At 39.8% G+C, this 24,444-nt stretch overlaps 2 protein-coding genes across 2 annotated transcripts; both read left to right on the top strand.

Annotated features, from left to right (window-relative positions):
• The first annotated feature begins 13,780 nt into the window (after positions 1–13,780).
• On the top strand, positions 13,781–16,714 carry LOC115686277 (uncharacterized). Its single transcript, XM_030611504.2, has 6 exons — positions 13,781–13,953; positions 14,485–14,625; positions 14,720–14,884; positions 15,550–15,672; positions 15,860–16,003; positions 16,162–16,714. The coding sequence occupies exons 2-6, from the start codon at positions 14,491–14,493 to the stop codon at positions 16,609–16,611; spliced, it is 1,017 nt and encodes a 338-aa protein (XP_030467364.1). The 5' UTR covers positions 13,781–13,953; positions 14,485–14,490; the 3' UTR covers positions 16,612–16,714.
• A 1,550-nt stretch (positions 16,715–18,264) lies between these two features.
• On the top strand, positions 18,265–24,009 carry LOC115686274 (type 2 DNA topoisomerase 6 subunit B-like). Its single transcript, XM_056314802.1, has 12 exons — positions 18,265–18,380; positions 18,523–18,616; positions 18,936–19,019; positions 19,205–19,231; positions 19,631–19,739; positions 19,839–19,914; positions 20,435–20,455; positions 20,808–21,004; positions 21,677–21,827; positions 22,570–22,770; positions 22,860–22,982; positions 23,397–24,009. Exons 1-12 carry the CDS (start codon positions 18,342–18,344, stop codon positions 23,694–23,696), a joined length of 1,422 nt encoding a protein of 473 aa, XP_056170777.1. The 5' UTR covers positions 18,265–18,341; the 3' UTR covers positions 23,697–24,009.
• Positions 24,010–24,444: the final 435 nt, after the last annotated feature.

Here is a 24,444-nt window from a genome sequence, read left to right on the forward strand (position 1 = left end):
ATTTTTGCTCAGAAGTAGTACTGTCTGAAGGGATGTGCCTGCAACGGATGTGATGTGGTGGTTTTGAAAGGACGTGATAGAGAACGTGGGATGGTAACCACCAAAAGCATGAAACACGTTATTGCCCTTACAGAGGTAATAATGTGCACAAAAAATTTCAAATTAATATATTTATAATAAATTTAACCTCAAACTGATACTTCTATAACATTTTAGAACTCTTCATAAACCAAATTCACAGATCAATATGTATGACCTTTCATAATTTTTTCATAAAACGTTTATCAAATCATAGTATAACTCATTCCATAAACCAGTTTGCAAAGCGATACATACATACATACATATATAATATCATTTCACAATACCTTTCGTAAAACATTTCTCTAATTATTCTTAAATATTAGAAGTTAGTAATTGCCCGATCTAGATTTTATGCAATAAACATGCTTTAATAATTCTTATAATACTTAAATTTTTATAATTTTCAAGACATGAGTTTATAAATTCAAAGAAACAATAGCACCACTCACTTGGGAGCACCTAGGATCAAACAAGGTAGCTAAACGCATCGATAATCTCGTAATCCTATCAATTAAACGAGAATCAACGTCAAAACCAAATAAAACACTACTTAAACTAACAACTCCACTAAACTGCGCTATTTCGTAGTCAACACGCTCACTACAGGTCAACAAAAAGTTTCAAGAACGGCTAACCGCGGCAAAAGGCCAATAACGCAAAGACCAACCATTGTGCGACAAATTTCCTTGCGCCATATCTCTCTCTCCACTTAACTCCGTTTCAAGCGAGCTTATAGTAAAAAGAAAGATATTTTGAAGTACTAGAAAATCCATAGTTTGGCCAACCCAAAATCTAGCCGAAAATCGACAGCTCCGAAAGTTACTGTTGCTATAGTTCAGCATGCATAGTCAACTTCAAAAATTCAAAAATTCATTTTTGACAAACCTAAGCTCGAATTGAGTTCCGTAGAATACTACATCTTCAAAACAACCTAAACTATTATTCTCCCATAATTCATTAGCTTAACAACTCATAAATGGACATCGAAACTCAAATTTCTCTTAATTTCGAATTTTAGCTCTAATTCAAAAAATTACTCTGATTAAACGAATAAAAGGCTTAAATCCTTACCGTCGTTGTAATTCGAAGTTGAATTGGCTTGTTGGGGTGTCTGGATTGTGGACGCGGAACCCTCTGTCTTGATCTTCTTCTTTCTCTCTTTTTCTTCTCTTTTTTTTTGTTGCTTTTTGACTTGATCAAAACCCATATTTTACGAATTATGTCTCAATACCAGCACTTTTATTGTGACAATGGCCACCCACGTAGTTGATTGCCATGAGTTTGCAGTGAGATTAAACGATTGGACAATTGAACAACGATCAAATTGGTAACCCAAAATTAGTTGGTCATTTAATAAAAAAAAGTTGATAAGTCACTCAAATAAAGGTTGATTAATTCATATAAGAATTGAAAACCGCAAGTTAATGGTAAGAAAGACAAATAAAAGTTGATAATTGGTAAACTATAAAAAAAATGTTGTTAATTTCATAAAAGTGCCTGTAAATTACCAATAAGTTACTAGAAAATCATATTACTTGTAATTTTTCACTTATGATTTTTTAACACTTAACAACTTTTTCAAAAATTTACCAACATGAAACAAATAAGGTTAATATCACGAAAAACCCCAAATTGGTCACCTATGATAAATTTACCCTAAACTAATTTTTTTGACAACAAAAAATCCCAAACTAGTACACTTGTGACAAATTTACCCCAAACTAATTTTTTGACCATCAAAAACACAAAACTGGTACATTTGTGATAAATTTACCTTCCATTAAATTAAATTGATACCACGAAAAACTATAAATTGGTACACCTATGACAAACGGAGGATAAAAATATCAAACTGGTACACCCATCAACTGTCACATATTATCTAGCTTAGAAATTTAACAGTAAAATTTAACGAAAACTAATGGAGGGAAAAATTGTCACAAGTGTATCAATTTGGAGTTTTTTTTTATCAAAAAATTTAGTTTAGGGTAAATTTATCACATGTATACCAGTTCGGGATTTTTCGTGGTATTAATCCAAAAAAATATTGTTTTGGGAATGGAACGATAATATTGTCCCCTAATTATAGTCAGATCTTATCTTGAGATTTTTGTCATTGTAGAAGGAAAAGAGTTGACTTTAAGAAATGCAATCACACAATTAATGCAAATTATTAAATGATCTTCCTGATACCGTCAAAAGATCTCTAGCCAAGAAAAAAATAGGGACAAGAAATGCTCTCTGGTCCAAAAAAAAAAAAAAGGAAACAAAAGGATCAAAAGATATCTAATTAATGCAACATATCTGCATGAGTGGTTTCATTTTTTTGTTTGTTTTGAAATCACCATTAATTGAGAGCTATAACGGCAAAATCATGGCAGCGCGTAATTTAGTATATAATTCATTCTACGGTAGATGCAATCACGCACATCTAACAAAATAAAAAAGCCAAAGGAAAAAAAATGACTTCATCACTTGTGAGTCTGGTGGTATTCCTAGTCTTTTGCCTTTTCATGGCCATCAACAAGTTCCAAACCTATGGCTTCACCATCAAGTTAATACCAATAGACCAAGTCGATAAATCTTTGTTTCCAGAAAACCTTACTCTCGAAGAAAGATACGAGAAAATCTCCGAGATATCTCGAGTTTGTGTCCGCCAACTTGAATCCACCACTTCCTTGAGTTTGGTGAAGTGAAAGGAGATGACTGAATATGAGCCTTATGCCTTACAACCTGAGATCACTAGTCATCAACTTGGTTACTACATAACATCTATGACCGTTGGCTCACATTCCTATGATCCCTACTTAATTGTGGATACCGGAAGTGCTGACACATGGATGCAATGTGAAGGATGCATCGAATGCTTCGAGATTAGTCAAGGTAACTTCAATTGACATGAATCGCAATTGTACCGACTCTTACCTTGCAATGATAGCTGCAGTTATCCTAAACTTTGTAGAAATGACTATTGCATGTACGAAACAATGTATCTTGGATCTGGATACAATCATTGTTATAGCAAAGGAGTGTTGGGTTGGAAACCTTTACCTTTCAGGACAACAAAAGAGCTATCAAAAGATTCCCAAGCACTGCATTTGGTTGCGGCCTCAAAAACCTCGGCTTTACATGGGGAAAGATTGGGAAAAGTGACGTAAAAGCCGGAATACTAGGTTTAGGCACCGGGCCACGGTCGATCCTTTCACAGTATAGAAATGAGACTAGATTGCATATGTCTTAGTGCCTACCTCCAAGGAATCCAACGACCGGGAAGTACGGTCTCCTACATTTTGGGGACGAAGCTCAAATTAGAGGACAAGTTCAGACGACACATTTGCTTCCTAACGTATCCCCCTGGTATGCAATTAATGTCACAGGCACAAGTGTCGCAGGATCGCGGCTAACAATAGATCCTTCGGTTTTTCGGATGAGACCCAACAACACGGGTGGGTTCGTTCTTGACTCAGGAAGCCCTCAAACCCTTCTCGTTCGAATCGCCAATAATGCTGTCAGATCTGCAATAACTGGATATTTCTCTCGGCTTTATCATTGGCAGCCTAGGCCTTCAACGCGGGAACGTGACTTGTGCTATGACTTGCCTCATGGAAATTTTACCTTACCAAACATGACATACCATTTTGAAGGAGCCGATCTTTTTCTCTTATCAAGGAATATTTTTTCGGCCTTAAATGGAGGTGTTTGCCTTGCAATAATGCCCGCAGAGAATAGCCAAACTAGCTTACTTGGATCATTTCAACAAGCAAATCATCGGTTCTTGTTAGATTTTGAAGCCTTGACGGTTTCCTTTGTCCCAGAAGTGTGTGGTTATGATTAAGAAGTGATTGTTCATAATAATTTCAAATGAAAACTGTTGAAGTTTAGCAGGATCAAACACACAAATAATAACTCAAGGAAATAACGTGGTTCAGCAATATGCCTACATCCACGGACAAAAAACTCCCCCTCTCTTCTTTTTTTCGTAGAGAGTAGGTCTGCCATTATTCATCATATATACAGCATATGGTTGCTTACAACAAGGCAACAGGCAACCATTTTACATAAGGAAGGAAACACCAGAAATAGAAAACAAGAATAATATAATAGCAAAAATATCTCTATTTCAAGAATATGAGACAAAAATCTTGCCAACACTCCCCCTCAAGTTGGAGCGAAGACTTCGTCGAAGGTCAACTTGTCCACCACAGTTTGGAAAACTCCTTTTGATAACGCTTCGGTGAAGACATCTACAAGCTGATCCTCACTACGAATGTACGAAGTCTCAATTGTTTTATCCTGAACCTTCTCTCTCACAAAGTGACAATCCACTTCTATGTGTTTGGTTCTCTCATGAAAGACCGGATTTGAAGCAATGTGAGTTGCAGCTTGATTATCACAAAACAACTTTGTAGGTGTAGCTGTAGGCTTACATCCCAATTCTTGAAGTAAAAAACGCAGCCACACAATTTCACTAGTAGTGGTGGCCATAGCGCGATACTCGGCTTCTGCGCTTGAACGTACAACAACCGTTTGTTTTTTGCTCTTCCAAGTGACAATATTACCACCAACAAACGTACAGAAACCAGTTGTGGATTTTCTATCCACCAGACTTCCAGCCCAATCTGCATCAGTGTAACCCTCTATATCTGTGTGACCATTGTTCTTCATCGAGATTCCCCTTCCTGGTGAAGCTTTCAAATACCGAAGAAGATGATCCACCAATCCCATGTGACCTTCAGTGGGATTATGCATAAATTCACTCACATAACTAACAACATATGCAATATCGGGTCTAGTGATAGTTAAATAAATCAAGCGTCCTACTAAACGTTGAAACTGACCAACATCCTGTAGTGGTACACTGTTAGAAACAACTTTGCTGTTATACACCATAGGGACACTTGCAGGTTTAACTCCCAACTTACCAGTCTCTTTTAATAAATCAAGAACATACTTTCTCTGGGATAAAAACAGTCCTTTGCAAGAATGTGCCAATTCAATGCCAAAAAAATAACGCAAACTACCAAGGTCTTTGATATCAAATTCCTTGCTCAAATGACGCTTGAGTGCTTCAATCCCAAGTTGGTTACTACCTGTAATGACCAAATCATCAACATACACAAGAATAATAACAATACCCTGGTCATTTGACTTAGTGAACATAGAGGAATCAGAAGCACCTCTCTTGAACCCGAATTTGATAAGTGCTGCACTAAGCTTGCCATACCAAGCTCTAGGTGACTGTTTAAGGCCATAGATAGCTTTCTTCAGTTTACAAACAGTTCCATCCTTACCTTGTAATGAATGCCCATGTGGTAAATCCATGTAGACTTCTTCTTCTAAGTCCCCATTTAAAAAGGCATTCTTCACATCCATTTGGAACAAAGGCCACCCATGATTAACTGCTACGGACATAAGTACTCGCACTGTATTCATCTTAACCACCGGAGCAAATGTTTCTTTATAGTCTATGCTGTAGGTTTGGGTGTACCCTTTGGCGACAAGCCTAGCTTTGTACCTCTCAACTGTGCCATCACTATTATATTTGATATTATAAATCCATCTACATCCCACAGTCTTTTTTCCTCTTGGCAGTTGCACCAACTCCCAAGTCTGGTTCCGATTCAATGCCTCAATCTCATCTTTCATTGCTTTAATCCACACGCTTTTCTTATTTGCTTCCTCAAAACTCTTGGGCTCCTGTTGTTCTTCAATGGCAGACAGAAAACTCAAGTAACTGTAAGACACTTTGTCATATCCAACAAAATCCTGAATGGGGTGTTGAATTGTATGAAAGGTAGAAAAATCTCGAAGACGGGTTGAAGGTCTAGGGATACGAGTTGACCTGCGAACAGAAATAGGTCCGTGAACCTTTGCTGTTGAAGTCTCATTTATCAACTCTTCACCTGCAGCTTTAGAATTTTCACCAGGTGCTGACACACTTGATTCTGATGACGAGTGCCTAATACCTCCAGCCTCCTGACTTTCGGTAACAGTCCCATCCCCTTGGTGATTTTCCACAACAGCCCCAGTTTGAACCTCCTGATTTTTGGGTTTATTTTCGGTGTTGCCAACCACTATAGGGATAGGAACGGGCTCAAATTCGGTAGAAAAGTTTTGATAGTTGTCCTCCCCCTGAATTTGAGCCCTGTTGGAAAAAAACATGTGGGCCTCGTCAAAAAACACATCGCGAGAAAAATAAACTCGCTTGGTACTGGGATCATAGCATTTGTAGGCCTTTTTGGTGGAAGAGTAGCCGACAAATACACACTTCCGAGCCTGGGGATCTAGTTTTCCACCATTTTGAGAGTGGACGTAGCAAACGCAGCCAAAGATTCGTAAATGAGAAATATCAAACTTCCGTCCATACAAGATCTCCATAGGGGTCACATAACACAAAACACGGCTAGGCAACCTATTGATCAAATAACAACTAGTTAGAATAGCATCTGCCCAATAGGATTTAGGCATGTTTCCTGAAAATAATAGGGCCCTGGTAACTTCAAGGAGGTCTTGATTTTTCCGTTCTGCTACACCGTTCTGCTGTGGCGTCCCAACACAAGATGTTTGATGAATGATACCCAAACTACTCAAGACCGCTTGAAAACTCTTATTAGTGTATTCGGTACCATTGTCGGTGCGCGTACCTTCACGAGGTATTAAATTGATTTTTCACCATGTTGCAAAATCTTGAAAGACAGTAAGAACTTCAGTCTTGGATTTTAAAAGGCGAATCCACGTAGCACGAGACTTATCATCAATGAATATAATAAAATATCTGAAACCCTCCTTAGAATCAATGGGTGAATTATCCCAAACATCTGAATGAACAATAGAAAACAATTCAATAGATCTACTATTGCTATTTGGAAACGGTAACCTATGCTGTTTGGCAAAGTGACAAGGATCACAACTGCTTGAATCATGACGAAATGACACATCAAGAGCATGTAATACTCTGTCGGATGGATGACCCATACGCCAATGCCACACTCGCGAATTGTCACCTCCTCCTTTTATTGTTGTCAAAGCTGCATTATGAAGCTCCAAGGTGTATAACCCATCTTGCAATCGCCCCTCACCAATCATCTTCCTGGTGGTGCGATCTTGAAAGAGCACCTTTTGAGGGGTAAAAATAACATTGCAATTCCATTGGTTAGTACACTTGCTTACAGACATCAAATTTGATGATAGTTCAGAAACCAACAAAGCTTCCGATTCCTTTGAAAAAAAATTAATTTGTCCCACTCCTCGTGTGGGAACCTGCACCCCGTTAGCAACCGTAATAGGAGGATGCAAAGTGCTATAACCAGTATGAGACAATATATTTGAGGAGCTGCACATGTGATCCGTGGCTCCAGAATCCACAATAAATCGTGTTTTAGAAAAAAACAGAAAGTGCATACTCATTACCAGATGTTGTGGCAAGATTCCCGAACTCCTTGTTGCTTCGTCCCAAGCCCATGCGTTTGAATCAGCTGCTGCACTTGTTCAGTTAAAGAATCAAGCTTTGTCTGAATATCTGCCGAATCTCATTGAATAACCGCATTGGCGTTCGGCCCCTTCTACTTGTTTTGGCGAAGATGAGGGTGAAGAGACCAGCATCTCTCCTTAGAGTGACCATCACGGTCACAATGAAAACGGATGGGTTTCTTGTTTTTGCCTTTGACGAATCGTGTGACCAAATCACCTTGCCTAGGCTTGCTAGCCACGTTGTGGGCTGAATGCTCCACAGGATCCGGTACTGACACACGATGTGATTGCATCACCCTTTGTCTTGTTTCCTCATTCTGAATAATGGAACACACGTCATTGAAGGATGGCATTTGCAGACCGGTCAATATTTGTCTCCTAGTTTCTTCAAACTCAGGCTTGAGGCTAGCCAGAAGCTGAAAAATGCGATCTTGCTCTTCTCGTTTGATGTAGTCGGCAACAATATTAGTAGGGGGCCTATATTGGCGGAGTTCATCCCATTGTCTCTTCAGATTTCCCAGATGCTCAGTAAAGGATTGATTTGAACCTTGCTTGGAGTTAGCAATCCCTTGCTGCAACTCGAAGATCCTAGACGCATTATTTTCTTGTCCATACACTTCACACAACGACTCCCATAAAGTCCGAGCAGAATCCGAATATGCGAATATCTCATAGAAGCGGGTTTCCATGGAGTTAAATATCCATGTCATAACATTGTGGTCATTAGCTTGCCACTCTTCAAATTTTGGGCTACCCGCGGCGGAGCGGGTCCGCCCATTGATATGTCCGAGCCTAGACCTTCCACCAAGGGCAATAGTCACAGCACGAGACCAAGGAAGGAAGTTGTTTCCATTCGGCAACAAGGAAGTGGACGTTGGTGTGTGACTCATGAACAACAGCCTTTAAAGGATCGAGATCCAGAGACTTCATCTTGTTTCGTATCCATGCCTCAGAACAAGCAGCAATGCAGACAAAAAAAAATTGTAATCGATTGGGACAAGGACCCGATTGTTGGAACACAAAGACAGAATCGCAAACGGAATCAAAACACAACCTGCTCTGATACCATGTTGAAGTTTAGCAGGATCAAACACACAAATAATAACTCAAGGAAATAACGTGGTTCAGCAATATGCCTACATCCACGGACAAAAAACTCCCCCTCTCTTCTTTTTTTCGTAGAGAGTAGGTCTGCCATTATTCATCATATATACAGCATACGGTTGCTTACAACAAGGCAACATGCAACCATTTTACATAAGGAAGGAAACACCAGAAATAGGAAACAATAATAATATAATAGCAAAAATATCTCTATTTCAAGAATATGAGACAAAAATCTTGCCAACAAAAACTCAACAAGTTATCGTCTTCTATGTTGCTTTCTTCTTGTTGCTTGGTTTCACAAATGCTGCACTTCAATGGGAGAGACCACTTGAATTTTGAGTAAATTGGAGTAACATCTCCATCGTCTAATAGCTGAACGGAAATGAATATTAGCACATTATCGGGGTGTGTCCTAAAGTTTTGTTAAGGACTGAATAGAAGCTCTTGGTGTAAAAAGATTGGATTCGCAGAGCATGTCCTGGGAATGACTCCATGATGATAAAAATGAGGGATAATGTCACCCGCTGCCCCTTTATTTTTACCAAAATTTCAAAACCATCAGATGTACTTTTTTTGGTCCAAAAATGTGTCTCTATACTTTTTAAAAGTTCACACCTTTGTCCTTCGATGAACCTCCTAATTTTTGTAACAATTGTTACTAACATGGATGAGGGGTGTGCAACAGGAATCACCTGAACCAGGAATCGCTTCAACTGGACTAGATCAATTGGTTCTGAGCATTTTTTAAGAGCACCAATCTGGTTTTCGGTTCCACAAAATTGGAATCAGTGATGGGCAGTCCATTTTTTAATTCTAGGGTGGGAACGGGCCGCCTGGACTGGATTGATCATTTTTTTTTATCTCTTAGAGAGCAGTAGTATGTAAAGTGTAAACCTAATAATAAGCTCTTTCCTATTCACCTCTCAGTGTCTTCCGCTTCCTCTTTCCCTCTCTTTCGCTCTTGGCTCTGCCGCTCCTCACAGTCACCCTCTTTCCCTCTCTTTCCCTTTCGGCTCCTTACACTCGCACTGAAGGAACACATAAACATCTTATCAATGGTTTCTCTTGTTTGCACGTTCCTTTCATCGATTTAAAGCCATTGTAGCCACCAGCTGCCATTCACTAATCCAGAGCTGCCCGAAAACTACTCCGTCCTGCTCTATTTTTTGCTTTAAGTGTATGAAGAGTTCTGCTCCGGCTTGATTCCTTTTTGCCGCTCCGATCCAACTGATTGACACTTCGTGTGTTGTCTCTACTCTTTTACTTTCAAAATGGAGGCCGAGAGCTATGGTGGCGTTTACTTGAAAATTGACTACGTCTAAAGCCTTTTTAATGATCTGAGATTGTAATGCTGCTGGTCGTTATAATATGAAATGTTTGGTTGTTGTACATTGACATCTGAGATCTATGGCCAAGTCGCCCATTACATGTTCGATGATATTCCTGAATGACATTTAAACACACGTCGTTAAAAGAATGGAGTTCAATAATCATTCCTTTTAGTGTTTGATCTTGTATCATTCCGCTCGGGAATCGGACAAGACCGGTTAGTAGTCTAGTTTCGGGACCAACCGGTCCTCCTGATCCGTTTCCCGGTTCTTAAGTGGGACTAGACCGGACCGTGAACCGATCACCCCTGACAAGGATCATCAAAAAGCTAAGTTGGCAACGGAAAAGATAAGTTGGCGACAGAAAAGGCCATGAGGATTAAATGAGTAAAATATTATAAAAAAATCAAATAAAACAATAGGCTAAATAGGAAAATTGAGAACAAATAGAATCTTAGCCCACCAACACCAACGACATCACTCGCCATTGTCTGCGACCAGTCTCGAGCTCGAGCATCCGTGGCCAGGAGCTTGAAACTAAAGCTGCAATGGCTACCGCGAGCTAAAGATATGGTGACCACGGTTACTAGTTTAAACTTGAGCTTTGCATCTCTAAGGGCTGTAAGACTCTAGATCGGGCGTCCACGACCACCAAGACTCTAGATCTAGCAGCCATGGCTGCAAGCTCGAAGCTCCAGCAGCCACGGGTTTCTCAAGCTTGAGCTCAAGTGACGATGACGACAACATATCAAAGCTCGAGTAGCCATGCCTGCGCGCTCGAGATATGGCAACCATGGTCGTGACATGCAATTCACTTAACGACATGCAGTTTGTAATATGAGCATTATATAATTTAGTATGAATTAATCATATAATTGAAAGCAATCTACATAAACATTGATAAAACATTTTTTTTGGATTTTTCCAAAAAATCAATAGGAAATCATTCTAGATTTATATTATGACAAAGATTGACTAACACATAAACATGTACTTAATCCTAATCATGGATGGACTAACATGTATATCCTAAGTTTCTACATGATTTCTAATGTATCAAACATATGGAAACCCCTAAGTTTTTAAAACATGAATAGATGAATGCAATATAAAATGTGCAGCATGCATGAATATTTACTAATAGTGCAAAATCTAACAAAAGCGCAAACTATCTAATGGAATTGCAATATCAGTTGATAACTTCAAGAATTATATATGCAGCAAGACTCATGAAAATAATGCAATATCACTCAACAATCATCAAATTTATTAAAGATACGTGAAGATTACTAAACTTCAACATTGTGATGCAAAGATAATATTCTTGATTAATCCTAGATGTAAATCACCATATTATATCTTAATTGAGGGTTCGACCTTTTGACTCAAAGGTTGAATGCCCCAACTTATGTCATGTTTGTTGCAATGTATATATCAAAGGAAATCAAAATAACCTAAGGTTCAACAACTATAGGTTATGTGACAAATCATAACACAAAATTATATCTAACCCATTATTCATACAATTAGTAATCTTACCTTGATTAGGACTAAGGACAGCAAGGGAGCGTCACGGTGAGGAGGGGTGGTAGCAGCACTGGTGGAATGCTGGTGAGCAAAATGGAGGCAGCAGGGATGGACAAGTTTCACCAATGAAAGACAGTTGCTGGGAAATGGCTGGGGACGAAACTGGGGAATGGTAGGACACGGCAGAGGGCTGATGGTGGGGTCGGAACAACTTGGGTTGCCGGAGTAGCCGCGGAGTGTGATAGGGCACCGAGGGAGGTGCGGCGGCCCCGGAGCTAAGCTGGCGAGTTGCTGGACGTTGGAGGACTCCCTAGGATGCGGCTGAGCTGTTGGAGGAGGGCGGTGGTCGTCGAAGCTGGGAGGATCACCGGGAGGCCGCGGGCACACAAACCAAGAAGAGAGAGAGCTTCACTGCGAAGAAAATTTCAAAGCTTCTTGGAGAGCTCTGAATGAGAATGTTGTCTATTCTGAATGACTGATGGAGGGGCCTATTTATAGCCTCCGAAGGCCGACTCAAACTTGGAACAGAGAATTTGATAAAAAAAAAATGGAGGAAATCTTCCAATTATCTTTAATTCGTGTGATATCGGATGAACGGTTGAGATCAAGATTAGTTTAGGATGAACGGTGGGGATTGGATATGGTGGTCGGCCAAATCAGAGGAATAAGATTGCAATTTGATCCAATGGTGTGTGTGGATCGAGAGAAATTGGCAACAAAAGGCAATGGTGGGACTTGGATGGACATGCGACGGTCGGCGATAACTTCTGCAAAAAGGCAATGTGATTTGTATGTGAGGGCAACATGTGCGCGTCACATGACTTGAGGCATGTGTTCGTGGCACATGACCTCTCTTGCTATGTGCATCATTGAGCGTGCGAGGGTCCATGGAGATGGTCGAATGGCCATGTGGACTGCATGTGGTCTTGGCTTGTACAAAGCATGTGAGTATGGGTCATGTGAGATGCACATTTGGTCGTGACCCTAGAGGATGTGGCCGTGATTTTAGGGTATCCATCTTAGAATCACCACTTGGGTTAACTTTTGGGACCGTAGGATTCCCACATTATTGGAAAGCAAGTTCCTGAGCTCAACGAGCTAGTTTCGAGCTCCCATAATGTTGGAAATTTGATTTAGCTCGCCTTACTTTTCAGGTCAAATCCTGACTTTCTCTCCTTTTTTTATCATGATTTTCGGCTTTGAGCTCCAAAAATGTTGGAATGTCAAATTCCAACCTTTTTATCCACTTAAATCGTGAATTTTTCTCCAGGCTACTCACCGAGTTCACCTTTGGCTCCCCGTAACAAAAGTTAGCATTAAAATGCAACCTAGAATCTAGATGCTATGCAAATTTAAATGATAATTTTGTTTAGGGTCAAGATTGATCCTTAATTTTCTGATGCCGTTGATGATGAGATAGGTTAGTCAAAATTTAGGTATCAAAACCCATTGTCAATATTCAGTCAATTCTCTTAACCGTTGGAAAAGACAAATGAGTGCCCATAAATGGAATGGAGATTTGATAGCATGTTGACATGAATATTTTTTGCCAGTTAGTGGAGCCGATAACTTAGGGATGTGTAATTGCTTATTAGATAAGTGTTGCTGGATAATTGGGTGTGCGTAAATCCTTAGTAGCTATTTGTAAATAACTGTCGATCGTGGACTATATATAAATTCACATTGTACTCATTTTGAAGATTTGCTCAATTAACCACACAACGCTTCTTGTTCTTTACATTCTAAAAATCCTTTATTTCCAATATTATTTACATTGCTGGTAACAATGTTGCGGGAAAATCATTAAAACAGTCACAAACCTATTGCAATTGTATTAAATCAGTTTTAAACTTTTTTTTGGCCAATTGAGTCTTAAATCTTTTGCTTTTGTGCCGATTTAATCATTCTGGCCAATTTTGGCCGGTCGGCGCTGACATGGATGCCGGCTGTTCCACGTGGTGCGGCTGGCGCTGACGTAGATAATTTTTAATAATGTTTTAATATTTTTATGAATTTCTTTTTATTTCTTTCTTTCCCTTTCTTTTTTTTTTTCCTCTCTTCGTCTTCAACCTCTAGCTAGTCGCCGGAACTGGGACATCGAGCTAAGAAACGAAACAACAAAATAGAAAACGAAAAGAAAAACGAGAACGAATGTTGATTTTTCACCCGTGATGGGCCGGAAAAAAAAGGAAAAAGCCCAGTGTCCAGAGCTTCCGACCAGGGCTCGTGGACTTCTCAAAGAACAGTGCTTCCGACCGAATCACGTGCGGTTCGCCCATCCAGACCAGACCAGACCCCTTTGCAAGGAAAGGAGAGAAAGATGACTGCTTCAAACTCTCTCCTGCGCTTTGGGATGGCTTGTCGACTGAGATCTGCCTTCTGGAAGATGAACCCGTCCGCTCGCGAGTGAAGATACTCCGTAGAAATTCGCTCTCAGGTGCCGTAGATCTCTCTTTCTCTGTCTCTTTCTCTTGCATTCCTTGCTTATTTCTGCATCTTGAATTCTGCCCATTTGAGAGGAACAAATTGCTCACACGGCATCGCACCCAGTTGTGGGTTTTGTTTGGATTTCGGTTGCTCGCCCTTGACTTTACGAACTGGGCTAAATCACTATGCAAAATCTCGTGATGTTCTTGGCATGCCACTGTCCATTGTGGTCCTGTTGGTTGCTTCATTTTTATCGTGTTCTGCGGTCAGCTCATCGTTATCTGATGAGGGCAGTTGATGGGTCATCGACGAATCCACCGTATTTAGCTGTGCGAAATCAGTGGAACGTTGCTGCGGGAAGTGACTGGTTACTGTTAGGATCTTTTTAGGAAGGTTTGATTGATTCGTACTTACAAAAGAAAGGGTGGTTGGATCATATAGTATGTAGTAGAGGAAAATTCTATGGGTGCGTATCATGTTTATCTGTGCAAGCAATGGGCATTTGTTTAGAATAATGAAATTCGGCGTGTGAATTGTCCAGGTTCTAATGGGCGAGACAGATAAAGAGACGAGTAACACGGCTTCCCCTGACAGCGGAAGACGTAGCGGGCTAAAGGTTCTTGATCCTGCGATTTCTAGATTCTTCGGGCAGCTTCCTCAGAAGCTTGGGAATGGCTTCAAGGTAATTCAATTTATCTTGATGAGTCATGACACTTACGGAGTTATCAATGTCAATGCAAAATTCATGTAACTTTATCTTTCTTTTCCTGCAATAGTCACCACTTAAAATGTTTAGAAGGGAAATTGAAAGACCGAAATCCGGAAGCTCTTCTTTGAGGAACTCGAGAGAATCCTTGACTGATTTTGAGGTCAATCTGGAGAAGCAACTGCAAGCATGGAATGAAAATCCCGTATGGGTGGATCAAGCTCCAGAAATAAAGGTGAGGGACTTGTCGAGAAATATGATCGATGGATGTGTTTAGTCACAAGCAAACACTTGGATTGTTTCGCTCGAGCATGCCAAAGATCTCTACAATATAACAGAATGAACCGGCCTGAATTAGAACTTTGATATAAGTCCTGTTTCTGTATGTGACTTAGTAAATAAAATTTGAGAAAACAAATAAGTTTGTCGCTGTTATCTTTTGACATAATTCGAGCTTTTTGTCGTGTGTTTCTCTTACTTTGTATGGCTTCAATAGAATGCCACTGTTTATGCCTCTTTCCTTGTTACTTGGAGCTCGCCTAACTGATTCTCGTTGACATCAGGGGAGTGTATATAAAGGTGAATACATGACATGTGAAATAATCTTAATTACTTAAAATAAAGATAAGTCCCGACTGTTTATGCTAGTCCATGTAAATTTCCAGTTGGGGCTTGTAAAATTAGAACAACGACATGTAGTATGACATGCATAGATTGTAATTGGCATTCTCGGCTTGCTGTCCTGGTGCTCTAGTGGAACCAAAACCTAGAAAAGCGGCAATCTGGTAACTTGGTTTTATTACATAGAAGTTAGATGCTTTTGTTGGTGACTTGTTACTTTTTAAGGGCCTTGCTCATCATATGACTTGAAGATTTGGAGTCTAATGTTAGTCTTGGCAGGTGAGCGTGCCAAAAGGATCTCTTTGCAACCTCAACGTAAAAGTCCATGTGGGGTTGCCTCCAGATGCTGTGTATAACATTGTGATTGATCCTGATAATAAGAGGGTTTTCAAGAATATTAAGGTATCTTCCTTTTCCACCATTTCTTCTATACTTCAGCTAGTAATTCATAAAGCATCAAATAATTGTTTTCTGATTAATCCACTGCAATTTCTTTTCCCCCTCGCAACTCATTCTTGTTCATTTTGGCAATCTTGTATTTAAAGAGGAGAACTTGTTAGGAGAATTTTGAAATTTGATTTTCTCTTAGGAAGTCATATCCAGAACGGTTTTGGTCAATGAAGGTTTAAGACAAGTTGTTGAATTGGAGCAAGCGGCCCTGTGGAAGTTCCTTTGGTGGTCAGGGACCATTTCAGTACATGTTTTGGTGGATCAAAATAGAGCAGATCACTCGGTAAGACGTTGCTCTTGTTGCAGATTATACGTACCTTTTCTTTATCCGGATTGCCATTAGCAGAATTCCCGGGCCTCTCCATTCCCTCTAACTAGGAGAAATATGGTATTTGTGTTAATCCTACGATAATCTTGGGTAAACTATGCAACTCTTTTCAGATGAAGTTCAAGCAAGTAAAAACAGGGTTCATGAAAAGATTTGAAGGATGCTGGAGAGTAGAACCTTATTTTGTCGACGAGAAAATCTGCTACCCCTTCAAGCCTAAGACATGGGAAGACTATCAATCATGTACTGGAGGAAAAGGAAGGATCGGATCAAGAGTGAGCTTGGACCAGCTGATCCAACCATCTCTAGTCCCTCCTCCGCCCATATCTTGGTATCTGAGGGGAATCACTGCCAGGACCACTGAGATGCTGATAACTGATTTGCTTGCTGAAACCGCAAGAATCAGAGATGGCCTTAATCCCGCGAAATCGGGTAATGACCATGAGTCGTCTGACAAAATGCACGATAAGCAACTCGAGGAAACGGGTGATATCAAAGAGCGATGGGCCTTGCGGAGGAGATTGATGAAGCGAAGAGATAGAAGGGTGCTATCTGGGCAATGATGCTGAGGAGATTAGTTTTGTATCTGTCGACAAGAATCGATTCTCTGTATTAAATGCTGTCTTTGCTCAGACTACATCATCTCTACTTAAATCTTTCCGACAACGCTGTTTCTCCACGGCGCTCTGGCCATCGACACCGCTGAAACTATTCGAAGAAAATATATCATGTATGCAGTTGGTTAGCATGAATCTTGTTGAGTAGACAACTTCCTCTGAAAATGCTTCTATGATTGGAAGGCATGTTCGAAACCCCACCAAACGCAGACTATTGTCGGATTGCAGGAATCGAAAGCTCGGCACTCCATTTTAACTAAGGTTATAAAACCCACAATCCCCCCCATAACATGTCGTTGCTCCACAGACACATCTTCATTTTGGGTGAAATTTTACCCTGATCCGGTCACACGATCGGATTTATCTTAGACGTTGATCATATAGTGTCACATGGAGTTCACATGACCGACCACTGAAATAGACCCGACTAAGTGGATTTGGGTCTAGGTAATTTTTCTTTTCCTACTTCTTTTAGTACTCGTTCTTTGTCGAGTGATACCAAAATAAATGAGACATTATCATTTTTATCGATGGTGTTCCAAATGATACACAAGCAAAATCTTATCTATGGCGGCATGTGTCAATCTGCTAAACCATATTTGAATGAATCATCTTATAGTTTAGGAAGCATACTACTTCAAGAAAATTTCCTAAAACAATTTAGGGATAAGTGTACTAGAAATTCTAAAACTTATCACGAAAGTGCAATTAAGTCCTACAATTTTTAAAAAGTACAATCAAGTCTTAAAACTTATCAAATTGATTCAATCAAATCTTTTCGTTAACTCTCACTAACTAGGCTAATGGAAACTGCCGACGTGTCTTATTTTATTACTTTTTTAAGACGCGTGGTGACGATGTAATGCTCACCAAGCGCCTCGTCGAAAAAATATTCAAAAGATAAAAAAAATAAAAACTAAATAAGATTAAAAAAATAAAAAAAGCTAAAAGTTAAAAAAATACAAACTGCAAACGAAAAAACACATTAACTCATGTCATAGGCCCTTGCCAATGGCTGCCACCGCCGGGAAGAGCTGACAAAAGTCACCAGAGCCTGGCCAATGGCCAGCTACCCTCGGCAGCCCTCGATGCTGAAGCAAGGGTCTTGCCCTCCCCTAGATTCAGGCGAGCAGGCTTTCGTCGAGCTTTGGCAAGGCCTAGGTGACCTCCGCTGGCTCTTCCTAATAGCAGAGATGACAGCCATTGACGAGGGCTTGTTCCTTTTTTTTTTATATTATTTTTACTTGGTTTTTAGGAAAAAAAATTTCATCTAGATCCTAATATGTCACACAATTGAAACCCCATTGAATTAGGTCATTACTTTTATTACTGGCAATTAAGTGAAGATAATAACATATCAAGAATGTTAATAGTTTACGAGCGAAGATTATCATGGAGCAATAAAATAAGGAAGAGCATTACTAATAGCTAGACATGATACACGTTGTTTAAATGTAAACGGTGATGAATAAATATTTATAATTAAACGTCACCAAATATTGCGTCTAATTAGAAACCTTCCAAGTAAATTAAAAAAAAAACAAGCTAAATGATTTTATTTTTTATTTAAATGAAGAATAATAATAATAAACGCAAAAATTAGCACGTTCCGTTGTTTAGGCGCTCTTTTCTCCTCTCCGCGCGTAGGAGGAGCTGCAGTCTCTCCGGCTCCGGCGATGGGCTCCGTCCGTACGATTCCCGACCTCTGCCGCCGGGTTAGTTCCCTCCCGCCGGTTCTCTCCGGCGGTCGCCGGCGAAGGACCTGCCATTCCTCTCCTCCGGCCTTCGCCTTTTGGTCCCTCCGCGTTCGCCTCCTCTGACTCGCGTTTCCTCTCCTCCTTTTTCCCTCCGCCGCAGCTGATTTCGTTCGCTTTCCGGAGGTGCCGCGCCTCCGATGACCTGTGCCGCGTCTCCGTCGCTCTCGCCGGCTCTCCCGTCGTCCGAATCTCCGGTACGTCGCTGCCTCCTTTTGTTCCCGCGCTTCGCCGTTTCGGTTTTTTTTTTTTTCCGGGGGTCTGTTTTTCCCCGGAATTCGATCGGCGGCGTGCTCGAAAGCTCACCGGGCGGTGAGATGTTTCTGGCCCTAGGATGTGACTGGAATGAGACCCTGGATACATACGCAGTGTTGTGGCGCGTTGTTTGAGCCTGGATGTAGCTGTGCAATGTGTGAAAATGGAAGTGTCATTTTCGACAGTTTCGAGTAGATAAAATGGTTTAATGATTGCGAAGAGACGTGACGCGATTCTCTGTTTGGCCTTATTTGGAATCAGTTTCGGACACGGGCGCTGCTAGCTGCTTGGAAGAGTTTCAGGACTTGAGAGTCACAGATGAAGTGATTTTCGCCGAAAAGTGGGGTAAGGAGTGTGGCGATGTTTCGGGTTTATGTGCCAGATTGGAAGAAATGACACCATCCGGCTTGCTCTGCTCTCTACTGAAGATATGAGCAAGCCCCCTCTCTTCCTTAAATGAATGCTGTTTGAATTCGAGGATTTTAACAATGTGCACTATGTTAGTTACGAGCCGTCTTTGAACAATGCAGATGGAACGCTTTCTGTGCGAACCACTGGTAATTTCCTGTCTCGATGGAACTCTCGAAAATTGTGCTTTCCCCTGTATGAGAAGTATGGATTTGCAGAAGTTATGTACACTCAAATGAGGTTGACTTAAATAATACTGCACATGAAATTTATGAAAAGAAGACCTAGATGTCATTTTATGTATTGGTTTCAGTTCTTTTCATTCTTTTACAATGGTTTGTAGTTGAGGATGCATTGCCTGGTCAACTTTTTATACGTTAACAATTGAAATCCCTCTCATCAAAAAAAAAAAAAAGACCTAGAAGATGATGTGCCATTCTTCCATTGAAATGTCATTCCTTTTCTATGTTATTTACTTAACCATTGTAAAATGGAAGGCCATCACTATGAAGTATCGGTGTTTTTACTTATGGTTGAGTATGCTGCAGGTGCTTCTGATGAGGAGGTAAATTATTATAACTTGAATCTAAAAGAAGGTAGCTCGAATGGTTGGCTAACTCGGCTCCATTCAATCGCTAAAAATGGCATGAGATTCAGGCATGCAATAGTATACGCACTTGTAGTATTATACTACATCTAGCGTTCTTACCCATTAAAGTTATAATGCTGAGACTTTTTTTGGTATTTCTTTCTCAGTGGGACTGAAGTGTGTCTATCTGTCTCTGAGAAATTTGAAGTTCTTCCGGGTGAGATCAAGCAATTCGTCGAGAAGGTGTATTGTGCTCCATAGAAGTTCTAGTTCTTTTACTTGTGGATCATCCAATTTGTCTATAAAAAAATATTACGTGTCTTGAAGGTATAGTAGGATTCAGTCATCTTGTGAAATAAAGATTTGCATATTATTCAGATTCTTTGAAACCTAAGGCTAAATAACTAGAGATGCTGTTATAGGAAAGTATCATATAACCACAAATACATGTGTTAAAAACACAAGAGGATCAGAGTTCACCTTATCGGATCTATATATCAATGGATCTTATTGATCCACTCATGCTTTTGTGATGTCTGAACAACAAAGTTACTCACCAGCTTCTTGGCACTACTCTTGCCAAGTCTTTTGTCATTAGCTATCCTGTAATGAAAAGATATTACTAAGAATATTTGTATCTTTGTGCAAGGTAAGCTACTGTTACTTCATTCTGTCACATACATTCCTTCTGCGCCTCTTCCTTTCAAAGTTGGTTAATTAAATATCCTCTCTGTCTAATCATTTTTATCTTGGTTTTTTGCAGATGCTGATTTTGAACATCCCAGTTAGTCCAAATACTCTATTTCTTAAGTATCTAGTTCTTTAATTTTTCCGTAAATATTGTTTTTGCTTCTCTTTTTAATTTGCAAAACTGATCAAAAGAAGTTTGATCAATTCTTCTTTAGTTATTTGTGATAATTTCAGGGTTTGAAAGCAGAGTAGCTTGCACACCTTATTTCATACAACTTATTTCATACAGGCAGTGACCACTCTAAAGAAATAATAAGTCCTAGGAGAAGTATCATCTTATGTTTCTAATGATAATTTGTACATTCCTCACTTTGTGATGGCATATCTATACTGGGTTGTTTACAATATTTAGCATTAGGTCTTACGGTCCTGGTATCCTTATGCAGAATATTGCGTTTGAACTGGTGGTCCAACATGAGAATGTTTATAAATCATGCTATGGAGATGCTTTCCTGCCAAGTAAAAGCATGCCTTCACCCTTTTCAGCTTCAAATGTAGAACGTTTGAAGTATGGCTTTGAGGATTATATTTTAAAGCGCTGCAACAATCTTAGTAACGACCTTGGTTTATCATTGAATGCCATGTAAGTTACATGCAAAGATGATGCAGATTCCTGTTGTTTCCAGTAGCTAGCTTTGATGGCTTGGCTGGCTAGGGAAAAATAGCTACTTTACCTATCGAAGTTTTCCAGCTATAAAAATTGATGTTAATGCTGAATTGCAAATAATAGTGGAAATCATCTGCTGTCATGTCTTGCATGTTCTCTTATGCAAGGTAGCACTGGATTTGGGTCTGTAGTGCATTGCTGTATTACAGGCCTGTGATAAGACATCTATGAGTGGCATAACTTTGCGCTATCATGTGGTCATTTGACCAATATATTTGGAGGAAATAAATTATTAGTTCATTCAACGTGTTTCTCTAGACTGCTGTGTCAATGAATGCCACTGTTAATGAAATTTTCACTTGACAGCTCACTTAAAAGCATTTTGCTTGGTGCTCTTTCCACATGAATTTGAAAGGTTATATGCTGCCCTTCTATTGCATCCAGTGGAGTAGTAGATGGAACTAAGTAGAGGATGCATGTTCTTTTTATCAATGGCATTTACTGTTTTTGAAGAATCTCGACAGCTTATTCCACTGCCTGAGTAACAATAGTTGAATCCAGTTAGCAGCCGTATCCAACTGTTTAAGTCATAAACAAGAGGTTTCAGCATCTTTTGAAATTTTTTCAATGTTTGTCTACATCTTCAAGGGAGCATTTGAGGACTGGAATGGGAACTATATGCAGCTCAAAATTTTCTGGAAGACAAAATCTGGGATTAACGGTAGATGCAGTAATCATCATAAGCGAGTTTTCTGATGAAACAAGTCCTTGTTCGAGGGAATGTGGTCGCCAGACAGAGGTTTTTCTAGAAGCATTTTCTTCTAATGTATTAATCATCAATCCAACAGTTTTTGGCAGAAGACCATTTTGCTATTCTTCTTTCATGCACATTCTCAGAGAAGGCTATGATTTAATTCAGGATTCTTGTGCAGAAACATTTCATTGTGATATTCCCTGCTACTTTTGTCATTCCTCGGGCTTGCACACTAAATAATCAAACTGGCTTCCTTAAATTCCCTAATCTAAGCTAGAATTAGTGTGCAACTTTAGAGTGATGCATGGAAATGGTACCGGCACCGCATCTTTAGTTTAGTATGCCATATGACAAATTTTCTGTTCTTTGCATGTGACTGTGGTCAAGAATGTATTAACTGATTCTAAGCTAATACCTAGAACTATTAGTTGCACATTGTTGATGTTGACATTATCAGCTGAGATTTTCTGATGGCTTAGTGAGAGAAATCAATTGATTGTTGTCATTGTCCACACACTTTAAGTATAGAACCTCTGTATATTTTTCCGTAGTTATGTTCTGAACCAGAAATATTAATGCATGGCTGTGTAAGCTCGACACTAAGGGATGCTTGCTTTCCTAATAAACTACATTTGGATTGTTACTAGACAAGAGCATTAGTCATGGTTTATTTATTCACAATGAACCATCACAGAGCGACTGTGGTTAAAAACGTCTGTCATGCTTCATTTTTGTCTCACTATTGTCGAACCTGATTTCCAGTATAAAGTGTGCCTTTTTCTTCCAGGTTTTGTATTTCAAGGATTTCTCACCTTCCCCGATTTCCAAGTCATCTCTTAATGCATTGAAGAGCATTGATTGGAAAAGTTATGGTTTGACACTCGGCAACATCATGGATCAAGGAGGTGGTGCCTCTCTAGAATGGGAAAACCTGCCACCACATGCTCATGTTGATGTTATCTTCCATTGCTATCAAGCAGAATATCCGATTCTATTAAGTAATTTATTTCTATAGTAAACCATAAGTTGCTACATCATATACTTTGTCACAGTCCTTGACTTATTGGTAAGGTTGACTTCCCTCCTTCGAAGCAAAAGGTCTTGTCTGAAAGATCTCTTTTGAAGAAAGCAGCTAAACTAGCATTGGATGACATGAAGGAGAAACATTCGGGAATTCTTCTAAGTGATCGAGCCCTGAAGGTAAATCTCTCTCTCTCTCTCTCTCTCTCTCTCTCTCTCTCTCTCTCTCTCTCTATGTGGCGAATGCACGTGCCCACTCTAGATGCATGAGATGGTTGAATTCGTTGAAGCATCATGGTTTCGAAAGAAAATATTCTTCCTAGGTCCAACAACTAATGCTCATATAGTCAGCTAATGGACAGATGCAAGATTCAGTACATTCACAAGTTTAGTTTCATATATTTTAGAAATATTCAAAAGTTGAATACTTTCAATATAATTCACCACTTGGCCAATCTAATCAATATTATTCATCACATGGCCAATTTAAAAATTCCATCTGCCTATGTATGTATTCGTGATGAACAATTAAGCATTGTCACAAGGAAGACTGAAGTCGTGCTGAGCACCATTTTTTTGGTGTTGTATCTGCAGATACAAAGTCATGCCCCTGATCTTGCAAGAACACTTGCTGGTCTTATTTTGTCCTCCAATGACATGGAATTCCAAGGAGAATGTCTCTCTCTTCTTGGTTTGCAGACCGGAGTTGGAGCGGAGGTAGTTGAAGAATGTGTCATGGACAAGATTAATGCAGTTATAGAGCTGAATGACAGGAAACCTGAGAGATGCAAAGAGGCTGTTCCTTTTCTTTTCGAAGATGATATTCTTCAGGGAATGGACTTCGAAGATGAATGTGAAGAAGGTGAGGACTCCTATGACTCTTTAGATATGTAATAATACCAAGTATATCACACTCCATAGAATGTGGCCCAGATCGGTAGACTCCTAGCTGGGTTTTACCTCTTGATGATGACCACAGGGGCTATGATGCATATGTGCCAATCCATTTAGAGGCAAACACTTGCTCATTAGTTAAATATGACCTTGTGTCAGCTGAAGCAGCTGGACAACGAAAGTTGTTATGCTTTTGAAATTTTATAGAGCTTCCTATATAGTCTGAAATTTTAGGTAGACTATTGAAGGAGAAGATTTGCTTTTTCCCACTGTAATAACCGGTAACAAACTGCCATACCGGTTCACCCCAAAACAGAGGCTGGAAGTAGAGAAGATATGAGCCTATAAATTCTAATCATAGAGGGACCATTCAAATATTCTCTCCAGGTGCTACAGTCTAAAACAGGTCCTGTCTACACTAGATAATCACATGATGGTGCAGGTTCTACCACAGCTTGCAGTGTCTTGAGCTCCTCCTTCCACGTGATTATAGCAAACTACAAACCAAAGCAATGAAGGTGAAATACTTGTCCAGACTTAGTCGATGTCGATAGATACTTTTTCAGTGTTAGGTTATCGCTGAAAAGGATGCATAAATAGGCAGTTGGTTGTGAATTTGCCACGTAATACTGATAATTTGTGGTTAGTCGATTCACGCCGGGAAGGTTATCTTTGCTTGATTCTCACGGTAGCAAGTTGAGAAATTTTCGGAAACGCAAATGTATGTTAGGATCAATCCTTCTGCAAC

This window comes from Syzygium oleosum, unplaced genomic scaffold, assembly GCF_021117445.2.
Source record: "Syzygium oleosum isolate NSW1041296 unplaced genomic scaffold, Sole_v2.1 Sole_v2.01, whole genome shotgun sequence".
NCBI lineage: Eukaryota > Viridiplantae > Streptophyta > Magnoliopsida > Myrtales > Myrtaceae > Syzygium > Syzygium oleosum.

Excerpts from the sequence above, each read along its gene's own strand:
- LOC115686274 (XM_056314802.1), top strand. The coding sequence starts at position 18,342 with ATGGGCTCCGTCCGTACGATTCCCGACCTCTGCCGCCGG. Across the intron at positions 21,005-21,676 it reads GGTTTATCATTGAATGCCAT|GGAGCATTTGAGGACTGGAA; the intron begins GTAAGTTACATG and ends TACATCTTCAAG. Across the intron at positions 22,771-22,859 it reads GCTATCAAGCAGAATATCCG|TTCCCTCCTTCGAAGCAAAA; the intron begins ATTCTATTAAGT and ends GGTAAGGTTGAC.
- LOC115686277 (XM_030611504.2), top strand. The coding sequence starts at position 14,491 with ATGGGCGAGACAGATAAAGAGACGAGTAACACGGCTTCCCCTGACAGC. Across the intron at positions 14,626-14,719 it reads AGCTTGGGAATGGCTTCAAG|TCACCACTTAAAATGTTTAG; the intron begins GTAATTCAATTT and ends TTCCTGCAATAG. Across the intron at positions 14,885-15,549 it reads ATCAAGCTCCAGAAATAAAG|GTGAGCGTGCCAAAAGGATC; the intron begins GTGAGGGACTTG and ends TAGTCTTGGCAG.